Source organism: Brassica napus, chromosome C5, assembly GCF_020379485.1.
Source record: "Brassica napus cultivar Da-Ae chromosome C5, Da-Ae, whole genome shotgun sequence".
Lineage (NCBI taxonomy): Eukaryota > Viridiplantae > Streptophyta > Magnoliopsida > Brassicales > Brassicaceae > Brassica > Brassica napus.
The window spans coordinates 31172862-31186442 of NC_063448.1; the positions used below are offsets into that span (position 1 = coordinate 31172862).

The 13581-nt window shown below is 48.2% G+C and overlaps 1 protein-coding gene across 1 annotated transcript; it reads right to left on the minus strand.

Moving 5' to 3' along the window:
* Positions 1-5163: 5163 nt before the first annotated feature.
* Positions 5164-6516, minus strand: LOC106398142. Its single transcript, XM_013838736.1, has 2 exons — positions 5731-6516; positions 5164-5682 (listed from the first exon to the last, which is right to left on the minus strand). Exons 1-2 carry the CDS (start codon positions 6514-6516, stop codon positions 5164-5166), a joined length of 1305 nt encoding a protein of 434 aa, XP_013694190.1.
* Positions 6517-13581: the final 7065 nt, after the last annotated feature.

The window sequence follows — 13581 nt, forward strand, 5'->3', positions numbered from 1 at the left end:
TTCCTGCTTTATGTCTCATACCCGTTTTGATTGTTTTTTGGTGGGCGTGCCACTGTGGTCGTGCCACTTTTTGCAAGGGTTGGCCAGGATCAGAGGTCTCTGGAGCCATGATCCAGCTCGTATGTCCCTTTAAGTATAATGATTTTCCCTCTGCCTTTATAGTTGGAACCATTTTATTATAAGATTTGTCCGAAGACGTTTAGCATACGTAGGAGTAGGAAATCATAATGCTTAAATAGTATATAGTAGTATAGAAATCATGGTACGGGGACCATATTAAAAATGATAGGCTTTGAGGTTCTAGCTCTCTAGTTCTAGTCTCTAAGCCTTTGAGAAGTCGATCCCCCGCTTTAGGGTTTTAGTAGCTCTTATATAGTCGTCTAGGAGTCGGTTCCATTAGGTTAAACTCTTCCATATTCGGAAATATGGAAGGTTCTCCTTATCGGATGTTTTCCATTTCTTGGTAGGGAGCTTGGTTCCAGGGACCAAACTCAGGGTTGCTTCTAGCGGGGACCTAGAGCGTTCCCTTATCGGGGACCCGAGGGTCTGGGTCTTGCCTGGAGGCTGGAGGAAATGATACCGGGGTATTTTTCCCCAACAGTTTGCCCCTTATTTCTTGATTTTGTCATCAAAGTCGGGGAATAACCTGTGCACTCGAGTCAACCGAGGTTGCTCATTCTCAGCAGCCTCCCCTTAGGCAGGACCATGTTCCATTGATCTTGCTATCTTGGGTTCCACTCAAGCCGGAACTCATTCTGAACCCAGGTGAGGATCGGTTCCTTCGTGTTTGACCGGAGTCTAGTAGTAGTTTCTTCTAACTTCTGGAGATGACAAGGCCGGAGCTCTAAAGTTTTAAACCACGCGCGGACTGGAGAGACGGAGAGATCAAGAGACCCTTCCTGCTTTTGGAAAATTCCTTCCTTTAATATCAGATATTCGACTGATATTTTCTTCCCTTTGCGTAAAGGAAATAATTTTGAATTTCGAATTTCACGGTCCGAGATCTTCTGAGATGCACGACTTCCTCGGGAAGACTTTCAATGGCTTCCCTTCTTCCCGTATATATTCCTCTGCCTTTTCTTCCCTATTTCTAAGCTCCTTGCTTTCCCATATCTTCGACTCAGGTACTTTTTCTCTTCCTTCTTTGCTCTAGCCATTCTGATTTCTGGCTCTAGCCATCGTGATTTCCTAGGCTCATAGTTGTTCTTTTTACTGTGGTTGCCAGTTATCGATTAGGAACCGATTGACCATGTCCAAACGATCTGCCTCTTCGACACCTGCGATGACCAATAGGGCTGGTTCGAAGAGAAGAATAAATTCTCCAGTTTCTCGATCCGACAGCTCTCCTGATCCGGGCACGGGATCAGAGCATGAACTAGCAGCCCCCCTTCCATATGCGTATGCGTCTCCTCTGCCAATAGGTCCTGCGTCTTTTGTGAGTGAGGATGACCTGGTAGAATGGCGGCGGAAATATTCTCTTTCCTCCTCCACTATTCTTCGGATACCAGCACCGGAGGAACGGGCTTCTAATTTCATCCCGGGGCAGATTGCCGTTTACGAGGCTTTCTTTGATATCGGCTTTAGAGGAGTGATCCCAGCGCTTGTAGCGAGTTTATGCGATTTTTTCGGGATCTATCCTTCCCAGCTGAATCTTCCGTCCTGGAGATTACTCGTGGCCATTCAGAACCTGGGTGACTTGGAGAACTTATTCTTCGGGATTAATGAGGTTCTAATCTCATATCACTTGGCCCCTCTGAATGGAAATGAAGGTCGTCTTCATCTTCGTCCCCGTAGCGGATTGCCTATTGTGGAGGAGCTTCAAAAGGGTGATCGTAAAGGGTCTGCTTTTAGTAAAAAGTGGCAGGAACAATATGTTTTTGTAATGCTTCCTGGACACTCTTATCACTGGACCTTCATAGGTAGGCCTAGGGGATACGCGTGGTTATACTGCTTTCTTGATCTTCTAACCCTCTTGTTGTGTCTGCAGCTGGAACGCACCCTGTTCTTCCGGAGGGAGATATACCGTTGTTCGAGCATGCCAGCTTCCCCTTGATCGTCGTCAAGTACCTTGCTTACTTAGTAACAGCGCAAAACATCATAGCAGCGTCTGGGGTAAGCGTCTTTCGATTGGTGCACTTTGAATGTTCCTTTGTTTGGATTCCTGATGACTCTTTATGCAGGGAACATGTCTGGGAATACTAGCAATAATCCTTTTGCGGCCAATCAAGAGAAGCGGCCAAGGTGATGTCTGCGAAGAAGGGCTCCGCGATCAGGGCAGTATCCGGAGACGACTTGATGATTACTGGCAGTCGTCGAACGGCGACAGTGAAGATTGAACCTTCCGCCCTGGTTCAGACCAAAAAAATCTAGGGGTGGACGTATGGCGACCCGATCTTCGAAGCGATCAGCCGAGGTTGCGCATTCCGTGGGAAGTCTTGCTACGGCTTTGTCTAACTTGAACCTCCAGGTGTTTCCTCAAGATGGCACTATTCTTCCTTCGGGAGAGCCATTGGAGGTTGTTCAGGTCCTCCAAGGGAGACTTATGCGGCTATGTTGTAGTGCTTTTGATCTCTTTCTATTCCGGTTTCTGATGGGAGACTGTGATTTCCGTGCAGACCATCTCCCAGCTGTTGCATTTTAGAGAGTGGCTATCCATTGAGAGCTCGCTGGTTAGCCAAGAAGAGCTAGATGATCTGAAGCATCAAGTTTCGGACGAGAAGGCTCAGCGTGTAGCCCGTGAGATGGAGATCCGTGATCTTAAAGACAAGCTAAAGGATGTGGAGAGGGAAGCTGAAATGTCTTCGGCGGATGCGTTGAATATTGGCAAGAAGAACCAAGAGCTGGAAGAGGCCATAGAAACTCTGAGGCTCGAGGGTGATGGCCGTAAATGGGGCAAGAGTCACCGCTCGGTGGGAATTGATGAGAGAGTGGCTACAGAAGAAGAGTAACCAATGGGACCTGACGAAGGCTTTGTAACAATACAAAACAATAGCCTTGGAGGAAGCCCAGAACAAAGGTGCTCTGGTTCCTTCGTTTGAGGACGAACTTGCTATTCCCCATGTTATAGGGATGGACATAGATTTGAGGCGTGGGGGATCTTCCTCTTGAACTCATGTTCTTCCTTTTTTGTTGTAATAACAGCCTTTCTCGGCCTTCTCTACTTTTGTTTTGTTGAATTGAACCATGGCTATGTCGTAGCTTTATGTTATTCAGATTTGCATCTTTTGACTGCTTGCTTGTCCTTCGTCTTCGGGATCTTTAGCTTTGTAGATGATAAGCGTATTGCTTCTGGGGTTTTCAACAATCTTTCAAAAGTTTACAGGTTGTTGAGTGACCTCGGAGCCTTTAAGCTTGACTCACGAGTCGTAATCGAAGAATGGTTGAGCTAAGCGTCGATTGCTTAAGGGTCTCTTACAGGACCTGGGCCGCGTGGGCTCTAGATGTCATGAACGTCGGAGGACCCATGGATCCTGGGTGCTAGGGTTCCTTGGAACCTTTGGACCTTGCAACAATCAGACCTGGCAGGTCTCGTATGGTTGGGTCTCCTCTGGGGACCCTGGAGTCACTTGGAGAGTGTCCGATAAGCTTAGGACCGAAGGTCGTTTTTAGGGAACCAATAAGTTCTTGGCCGTGAGGCCTATCTGAACCCGAAGTTCTTTCTCAGAACCCGGAGGCCACTCTCACCCTAGGTGAGGCCACTCTCGGTACCTGTTGGGGTCGCATTCTACCGCTTGGAAGCTGGTCACTATCGAGTTCCCGTGCTGCATGCTGCTTTCTGCAGAAAGCCACTATCAGACTTAGAGGGTGCTGGTGTGGGTGAAAACCCAAGTGCCGGGCTTTGCTACTTTCCACGTCTAGAGAAGTAGAATATTATGTGGTGCTCCCGGACTTTTGCACTTGCTCAAGGGAAATTATACCTCGTGTCCCCTGTATTATTCTAGCACGTAGCGTTTTAATACATGTACATTCACATTTTTGATATTTTTGTTTGGGACCCCGATATGCCTGAGGCTATACAGGGGTTTTAGGTAGTATTGACGGCATACTCGGGCTTGCGCAGACCCATTCCTACCTTATGTCTCAGGTCCAAGAGACCTTCGATCCTGGCCAACCCTTAATGACAAGTGGTACGACCACGAAAACACAAAACTGGTATGAACTATTAAGTATTATGGCATTCCTACTACTCTTTTATAGTCAGAACTATTTTATTATATAAGCTTTGTCCGGAGATGTTTCAGCGTACATAGGAGTAGGAAAACATAATGCTTAAATAATTAATAGAAATCATGGTCCGGAGACCGTACAAGATATCAGCTTGCGAGGTACCCCGGTGGTTAGGCCATGTTTTACCTCTTGTTGCTAGTTGATCCGCAGGGTTTGACTTGCTTTTGGGACGAGCGTCCTTGCTGGAGGGTTCCTCCTTCTTCTGCAGGGTTCTGCCTCTTTCTTGGGTCTAGGGACCGCGGTCGAGACTCGTTTCATGCCCCGGACCTTAGTGTTCGGGGACCACTGTCTCTTGTTCATGAAGGTTTTCATCACTTCCATGAAACGTGTAGTAACTTTCATCCACCGGAGCGACCAGGTTCGGAGGCCTCCTGCCTGGATAAGTATCTCCATCCTGCATTTGCGAGGCACCCTTTGCTATGGATCAGTCTGATATACCCTCTGAGGAGGTCTCCTTGAAGTACTCGTGCCCCACTTGTTTATCCGCGAGGCCACTGGCTGATACCTGATAAGGTTTTTGGTGATCTTGTCTATGTGAGGCGGGGGACGAAGGTCCTGCGAGGACCAGGTCTTGCGAGTAGATGAAACTTTGGAGGGCTTCGGAGGAGACCATGCGGAGCGGTCGAAATAGGTTCTCTAAGGATTCCTCGGGTTCTTGGAATGATTCAGAGTCCGCCTTCTCCGGAACGACCTCCAATTACTTGTATCATTGACCTTTGATCCCTGGGTTTGCGGGGTGCGAGGTTTTCTCTGTAATTGCTATAAGACCTTGGTCTTCCCCTTCAGGGTGGTCTGGTAGCTGGATCGAGAGTTCTCCTAGATTCCCCTAATTATTCTGATGCCCCAGGGTGTAGGGAACTTCACCATCTGATGAAGGGTTGAAGGGACTGCTCCCATGGCGTGAATCCATGGTCGTCCCAAGATCATGTTATATTCTTATTGGCAATCTACGACCAGGAATTTGGTAGACATGTTGACCCCTTCAGCGTATACTGGGAGGATAGCCTCTCCGGCGGTTTGCTTGACCTCGCCGCAGAACCCGATGAGCGGTGTTACCTTGTGCGTCAAGGTGCTCTCCTCCAGCCCTAGATATTGGTATGCCGTCTGGAAGATAATGTTGCTGGAGTTGCCATTGTATACTAGTATTCTTTTCACCAAGCAGTTTGCTACGGTGAGATAGATAACTAGAGCATCATGGTGGGGAGCTAGGATCTTCTCTTGCTCCTTAGCTGTGAAGCTTATCTCGTCGGTGCCTAGAAGTAGGCGCTTTGGTTGGATCGTTTCCAGACCATGCTTAGAGTTACAGGTGCTTTTCTTTGCGGATTCGTGGCTCACTCCTCTTACTTCTGAACCTCCGGATATGACATGGATCACCCGATCTTGGCGAGGTGGTGAGGTTGGTGCAGCTCCTTTGGATTTCCATGCTGTCTCTTTTCTGAGGTGGGCCTTGGCTTTCTCTGAGAGGAATTCTCAGAGATGCCCCTTTTGGAGTAGTTCGTTGACCTCGATCCTCAGGGCGATGCAGTCTTTGGTTTTGTGGCCATGATCGCGATGGAAGTCGCACCAAAGTTTCGGGTTCCGGAACGAGTCAGGTGCTTTCATCTTTAGAGGCCACTGAACCTGTTGGCCCATCTGTCTCAGTGCGTTGACTAGCTCTGGTGTTGATACTGAGAGATGGGAGATATCGGGCCAGGTAGATACCGACATCCCTTCTTTTTTCTCTTGAGGCCGGTACTGAAACCTGCCCTTGTTCCTACTACCAGAGTCTTTGGATCCTTTCTTGGAGGATCTTTCCTCTCGGTCTCCTCGATCTGATCGGGCTGACCTTTGGTCCTGCTTTGGCTGAGCCTTGGCATAGCTAGCAACATCTTCTCCCACTTCACATGCGCCTAGGCTCGAGACAACACATCTTCCATGGTCTTGCAAAGGTACATGGTCAACTCTTTGTATAGCCCCCCCATCTGGAAGTAGACCTCTTTTGAAGGCAGAGATCGCGGTAGGGATGATGCATTCGGGGACCGCCACTTTCTCCTGGTTGAAGCGGGCTATGTAGTCTCGCAGGGGTTCCACTCGATGCTTGAGGATCTCGTAGAGACCATCTGAAGTCTTCTCCAGGCTCCTACTACTTGCGAATTGCTGCACGAATTTGTCGCTCAGGCCTGTGAAGGAAGATATGAACCTGGTAGGGAAATTGATGTACCATTGCAAGGAAGGTCCGATCAGAGTGGAACTGAACCCTTTGCACATCGTGGCTTCGTGGGACTCCTTAGGGAGTGCAACCGCCAACATCGTTTGCTTGTACTACGCGATGTGATCGTTGGGATCGCCAGTACCATCATACATCTTGATGCTGGGGAAGGAGAACTTTCGAGGCATCTTGACTGAGGCGATTTCCTCCACGAAGGGGGCATCGGCGTAGGAATCTGGGTTGCTCCTCCGGATTGGGGGAGCTACTCCGGTAGGTGTTCTACCATAGACTGCATGGTGTCGAATCTCTTAGAGAAAATCTGCTCTAGGTAGGCGGTTATGGAGGACTATGTCCCCGCAGCCCTCTCGTGTGCTTCCTTCTCGGGTTATGGCTCAGAATCGGTCTCTTCCAGGTCATGGATTTGAGGATTCTCAGTCCCTTCCCGAGTTGCCCCAGATACTCCCGAAGTAGGAGGTGTATTGGTTGTACCTTCTCTGGAGTTGGGAGTGTTCAGGTTTCCCACGGGCCGAATTTGGGTATTGAAACGACGCTTCCTGTTGCCTGTCGCGTTGAGGGCTTGATTCTGGTCCCGGAGGGCAGTGTTCTCCGACTGAAGTTGGCTTAGCTTCTCGGCGCCTCGCTCCAGCTGTTTGGAGTGTTCGTCAAGTTTCTCCTTCAGATTTTGAACTTCTGAAGAGAGGTCGGGGTTCTCTCCGGTAGTCTCCCGATCTCGGTGCATGGCGGTGATTTGGCCTTGCGAGCCGTCTATTTGCTTTTAAAGCTCAGCTGTTGTTTGAGCAGCTTCAGTTGGTTCGCCGTGCTCATCCACCGCCATCATCACGTAGTTAGATTACTCCCCTCCTTCTAGCGCCAAACTGTTAGGAGATTTTTGTGTAGGCTCTTTTAGAATACCACGGAACGATGGATAGGCCTGTAAAACCGGGTGAGTTTGTATGTATTTCGTAGGGTTTGAGAGAAAAATGAAAAAATAGGCTTGAAGAGACTTTTATTAGATAGAACAAGCAAGACTACAAGGTATTGAGTAAGAACCCTACTTCCAGCCGTCTAGTCCTAGTCTCTAAGCCTTGGAGAGGTCGATCCCAGGTTTAGGGTTTTAGTAGCTCTTATATAGTCCTCTGGGAGTCGGTTCCATTAGGTTAAACTTTTCCATCTTCGGAAATATGGAATGTTCTCCTTATTGGAAGTTTTCCATTGTTTGGAAGGGAGCTCGGTTCCAGGGACCGAACTCAGAGTTCCTTTTAGTAGGGACCAAGAGCGTTCCCTTATCGGGGACCCGAGGGTCTGGATCCAGCCTGGAGCCTGGAGGAATTGATACCGGGGTATTTTTCCCCAACATGGCGTACTTACAAGTGGCAGAATGCAACATCTAAAAAATGACATTGATGGTGGCCTACCTACGGGGGCAGAGTGCAATGTCGCAGACGATTAAGAGCAGTTTACTCACAGGGGCAGAGCTCGATGTAACACCTTAGGACCTCCTGGTCCAAAAGGGTTACATCCTAAAAACTTTCGGGTTTGAAGAAGGGATTCATCCTACAGCCTCTGGGTCACTGGACCAAAGTTCATTCAGCCTCCGGGTTCCAGGACGAAAGTCCATCCAGTCTTCGGGTTCCTGGACACAAGCCATGAGTTTCAGAAGGATGTATCTCTAAATCTTCGGATTCTGGGAAAGCATGCCTAGGATCCTCCAGGTTCCAAGAAAGCACGACACAAGGTCATTGCAGCATTGATTGTAGCCTACCTCTAGGTGCATATTGCAATATTACATAATTGAGAGTGGCCAAGAATCAATGGCATTGTTCAACTAGTGGTTCCACCTTCTCTATTCGGCATGGACACTACTGCTCACCACGAAGAACATGTCCAAGAATTCTACTCTGGTACCAAGAGTCAACTAGTTATCTTTAAGTACCAAGACGAACATGCTGAACGCCCCCTTGCCAAAAGTCAAGGTACAATCCCGAGACGAGGCAAGAAGCTACAGCTACAACATCAAAACCTCAAGGAGCATCAAGTATGCTAAACGCAATAAGGAGACCGGCACAAAGACCTAAATGAAAGTCCATTACAGATTATTCAAGCTCAAGAGGCGCAAGCAAGGCCAGCAGGATCAAGCATGAGGATCCTCAGTTTCGGCCTTCGGGTCTTATTAAACCTCCTCATCCCCCTAATCCTTAGCCTTGCCAAGATTCTCCCTCTCAGAATTCTTGGGTCCTGACCCATACACTCCTACACACGATTCATGGAACCAGAGTGCCTCAAGAAATGCAAACTGAAGTCGTGCCTGAACTAAGGTCGAGTATAGCTACAGGAGCAGCATAAGCATCTGGGGTATGAGCAGAAGCATCACCCTTTATACATACGCTACTGGATTCTCCGTCAAACCTTCGGCCAACTCCGACCAATCCCCACCATGGGGGTAACGTCTCATCCTTAAAAAGGAGAAGAAGAAAGTGTTACAGGCTCAACTTGATCCCACGCGACAATGATGTCCGCCTCTAGAGCGTTTACTAGGTCCTACATGGTGGTTCTTTTTGATTATCCACTTCCAGGTTATCAGAATCAAGGGTACAACTAAGGACCAAACACATGCCCATTGAAGCATGTCTACCACGTTTTTGCATGGGAGCAAGGATTTTCGTCCATTCTCCAGGTCATACATCTCCAATCAGGCTGCAAATCCTTTCACGCCGAGCGCAAGTACATCTTAGCATTACCAACAAGGAAGTTTGATGGCTCAGGCTACGAGCTGGCGTCCTACTCCAAACTCAACGAGGAACTTGATACTACGGCGCAACTCACGAAGTCCTATGAAGAAAACCATGATATTTCCTGCCTTCAAACATGAAACCAGAAACTAAGGGGCAAACTGTTGGAGAAAAATATTTCATGAAGAGATTACTCAAGCTTACGGCTTCCAAGTTCCTGCCTCCACGTCCCGGGTTCCTGCCCCCGGGTCTGGGTCCCTTCCCTTGGGTCTGGGTCCCTGCCTCCAGCCTCCGGCTTCCAGGCCGAGTTATTTATCCTGCCTTAGGATAAATTGAAATCTTACTTTAATAAGATAACCAGCTTGGACAAGAGGAAATCTCCCTAAATCCGAGAGAAAGAGGAAGTATTCCAATACATATGACCTTCCTTAAGGAAAAGAGAAATATTCTATTATCTAAGGATATAATGAATATTTCCAAATCCAAAGAGAGAGGCACGACCTCCACTATAGATATAGGTTTCTAAACCTAAAGAAGGGGGTCCGAGATGTCATAACCAGAGCTCACCAATTCTACAGCCGCCAAGGCAAGGTTTCGCACCTAGAAGACCATGTTCATCTACATGCTTATAACAAACGAATCCCTGCGATTACTGTCAACTAGATGAAGATATATGCTCCTTGCAGCACGTCTACAACTCTACTTACTGGCTCAGGACACGATCTTCAGCTTATCAGCAGGGTCCATCCATGCTCCCTGAAGCACCTCGACCCATCATGCTCACTCCAGCATATCGATAGGTCTACCATCTGTTCTGGCCATGTGCCCCCTAGAACAAATGAGTCCTACCAACTACAGAGCCTCGTGCTCCCAAGGCTATGTGCCCATTACGCCATCTGCCCACTAGAGCCCCGTGCTCCCAAGGCTACGTGCCCATTACGCCATGTGCCCACTAGAGCCCCGTACTCCCTAGGCTACGTGCCTCCATTAGGCAACGCGCCGCCATCAGGCTCTGCACCCATCTAGGCTCTGTGCCTCCATATACATGAACTACGAACGGCTTGATCCCCCCTGAAGGGTACATAGGCAATCCCCACTGAAGGATGCAGATATAAATCCAAACACCTTCCATGGTCCCGGGCATAGATATCGAAGGACCGACCTTGGTAGCCGGAACCATCGATCATAGATCATGAAGACCCCGCGATCTTCACTATCGATAGGCGGCCCCCACCTAATGACCAATCTCCCCTGCTGCTACTAAGGCACCGTCGACATATACTGGCCCATACCCATAAGGCAGTATCCTGAGAGCAGGATCTCCTGGTTTATCAACTATCAAAGCAGGAGAATACACTCAACGATGCGTCTCCTTCCTCCTATCATTCCGTAGAGCTGAGCACGGATCGCTTGTACACAAAAATACCCCAACACTTCCCTAGATCCCGCTCAAGCTCGCCGATCTGAGACTCGAACCAAGCTGCCTCAAGGGAGTGAGCATCCTTGATCACCTTCAACTTCACTTCAAGTTGCGACGACTTTTCTCGTGACTCCTCTAACTCTTTAGCAAGACGCTCGACCTCCGATCCACACTCGCTGATCATCCCGTCCATCAACGAGACAAACTGAAAGATAAAAGGGGTGATCAAGAAACGACCAACTCGCACGCATTAAGAAAGAGAGAAGTTTTTTTCTCAAAACAAACCTTGGCGCGATTCGTGACGCTGAACCCAAACTAGACGCCTTGGTAGGCAAAGGACCGGCATCGGCACATTTCCTCTTCTTGGCCGCATACGGGTTAGCGCTCGGCCTCTTCCGACTCTTCGGCAAGCCAGTCGGAGTGTTGCTTGGAGCAGGAAGCCCTACGACGATCGATCTCTTGGCTAGGGGAGGCATCGACTCGGGAGCCGGTTCGGCATAGACAACACGAACCAGAGTCGTCGAGGAGACAGATGGCTGAACTTCAACCTCAGGCGCCGACACGTCCTTGACAACGCCCCACCAGTGGGAACGGCTTCGCGCATAGGAGGGACCTCAGAAGTCAGGTTGTCCATTGGGGCCACAGGTTGCAGAGACGCATTGCGTGAAGGCTTCATTGTCCCCTCGGCATTGCAACGAGCCAGCTCACTCTGAAAGGACAAGAACTCCGCAATGTGAGATGGCACCTCTCTGGCAGCAGGCGGATCCGGCAAGCCAGATTCGGCGGCGTCGGCCATCTCAACATCACAGTTCTTCTGAAAGTTGCTTGAAGAAGACATCTTGGTGGAGAGGAATTTCTAAGAAAAAATGCTAAGAGAATTTGGAAAGTTGAGAGGATGTGGAGAAAATGAAGAAGGGAAGCTCTATACTTATAGAAGAAACGAAAGTTGAATTTTTTTCCGCAAAAAAATAATCGGAAGAAACTTCTTGAGAAAAATCAATTTTAACCACGGATTCCAATTAACGCCACTTCTCGCCTGCAAGAATCATGCTCGAAGCTTGCGAGCTGGGGGGCTAACTGTTGGGTCAAAAACGGTTATCTCTAAATCAACGTCTAAAAGTTGATTCTTGTACAAAAGCTTTCTCGACACACTCTCAACAGAAGTTCTCGAAGCAAAAGAATCAATCAAAATGGATCTCGGAATCAGACGAGCAGTCCAACTCACCAAATGGGCGAGTTGGATCGGCCACACCATCCAACTCGCCCATTTGGCGAGTTGGATCAACTCTTGTTTCCATGGACTGGACCTCATGCCCTTTACCGAGCCTTGCTGGATCAATCCTTCGTTTCGTATCGATCAGAATTACCATTGGAGCTTTATAATAAGAACCGTGCGAACTCATTTTCCCGAATAAAGTTAATGGCTCTCGTATAAACGATGACATTTAACTTAACACCATACTCGTCTAACTATAAGAGAAGTATGAACTTCTCCGGCAAACCGATGTCGCATCAAGAAACGTTCTTTCGAAGAAATCGTAAAAAACACTTAAGTCAGAAAACGACCCAAAGAGGCCAAGAACGCGGCTAAGGGCCCACTTAAGATTTCGTAAACAAAGCCAAGCCCAACGATGCTATGATGGCCTATCTTTACTTGTAGAAGAAGATAAATCTCGCGAAATCAGAAGATAAATGTCAAGTTTCCAAGATAATGATGAAGATCAGAAAGAAAAGGAATATTTCCGCCAAGAGATAAACTCGACCCAGGGGCAGAAAAGGAAGCAAAAACCGATGTAAAAGAGCTAAAGCCAACGGTGTTGGGGTCAAAATCGGTCACGACGGAATCAATGTCTGAAAGTCCGTAATAATCAGCATGAACATTTTTACAAAAAGTAATCTTCGTAAAGAAATCTTTACGAAGAGCCTTGCGGTAAAATCTTGATCAAATCTCAATCGAACCACTAAATACCGACTGTCCAAAGGCAACAGACATGTATCCAAATCGGCCGCGGACAAGCTCGAGTATGGCAATCAGACCACGGACAAGCCAAGCTCGATCGATACGCGGCGACCAAGCGTGCACACAGCTCGGTCGCTACGTAGTGACCGAGCTCGAGCCAAGCTCGGTCGCTATGTAGCGACCGAGCACGCGTCCTACTTGGTCGCTACGTAGCGACCGAGCTCGAGCCAAGCTCGGTCGCTACGTAGCGACCGAGCACGCGTCCCACTCGGTCGCTATGTAGCGACCAAGCATCTGTCCCGCTCGGTCGCTAAGTAACGACCGAGCGTGCTTTCCGTTCGGTCGTTAGGTAGAGACCGAGCTCTTCCGAAACGTCAATACGACACGAATCCATGCATTCTCGTCTACCCTTCGATGCTATCTCCCGAAGACCGTAGCAAACACATTTCATGTTTTCCGCCATTCGAAGTCATCAATCAAACTTTACGATAAAAACCGCAGAAAGATCGTTTTTATCGAAAGAAGCCGTAATAAACGCCTTGAGTGAAAAGACGGCCCAAAGGGACCTAAAACATGACTCGAGGCCCAACTTACGATTTCTTAACCAACAACCCCTAAGACGCATGACGGTTTACGCTTGGTTTGCGAGGAAAGATAAATGTCAAGTTTCCGCGGATAAATACGAAATTTGGAAGATAATTACGAAGATCGGGAAAAATTGAATATCTCCATTTTTATGCTATGACGGCTTAGAGGCAGAAGGGGAAAAGTGTAAACCGGCCTAGGAGCGATTATATAAGGAGTCCTAGGCGAGAGGCATGGAGAGAGACTTTTTCAGAGCAAACTTAGCACTTAGAGCAATTTAGGCATATTTATGTTTTTGTTATTTCGAGCTGCGACTCAATTAGGTTTAGCCGTCTTAGGGTTGATAGAACTAGGAATCTCGCCGACAGCTCTCGAGCCCAGGCTTATACCTTGTTGTAACTCTCAAACACAGATTCGAAATAAGATCTACTTTGCTCTCTTCTTACGAGTTTTATACTTTGTCGTTGATATA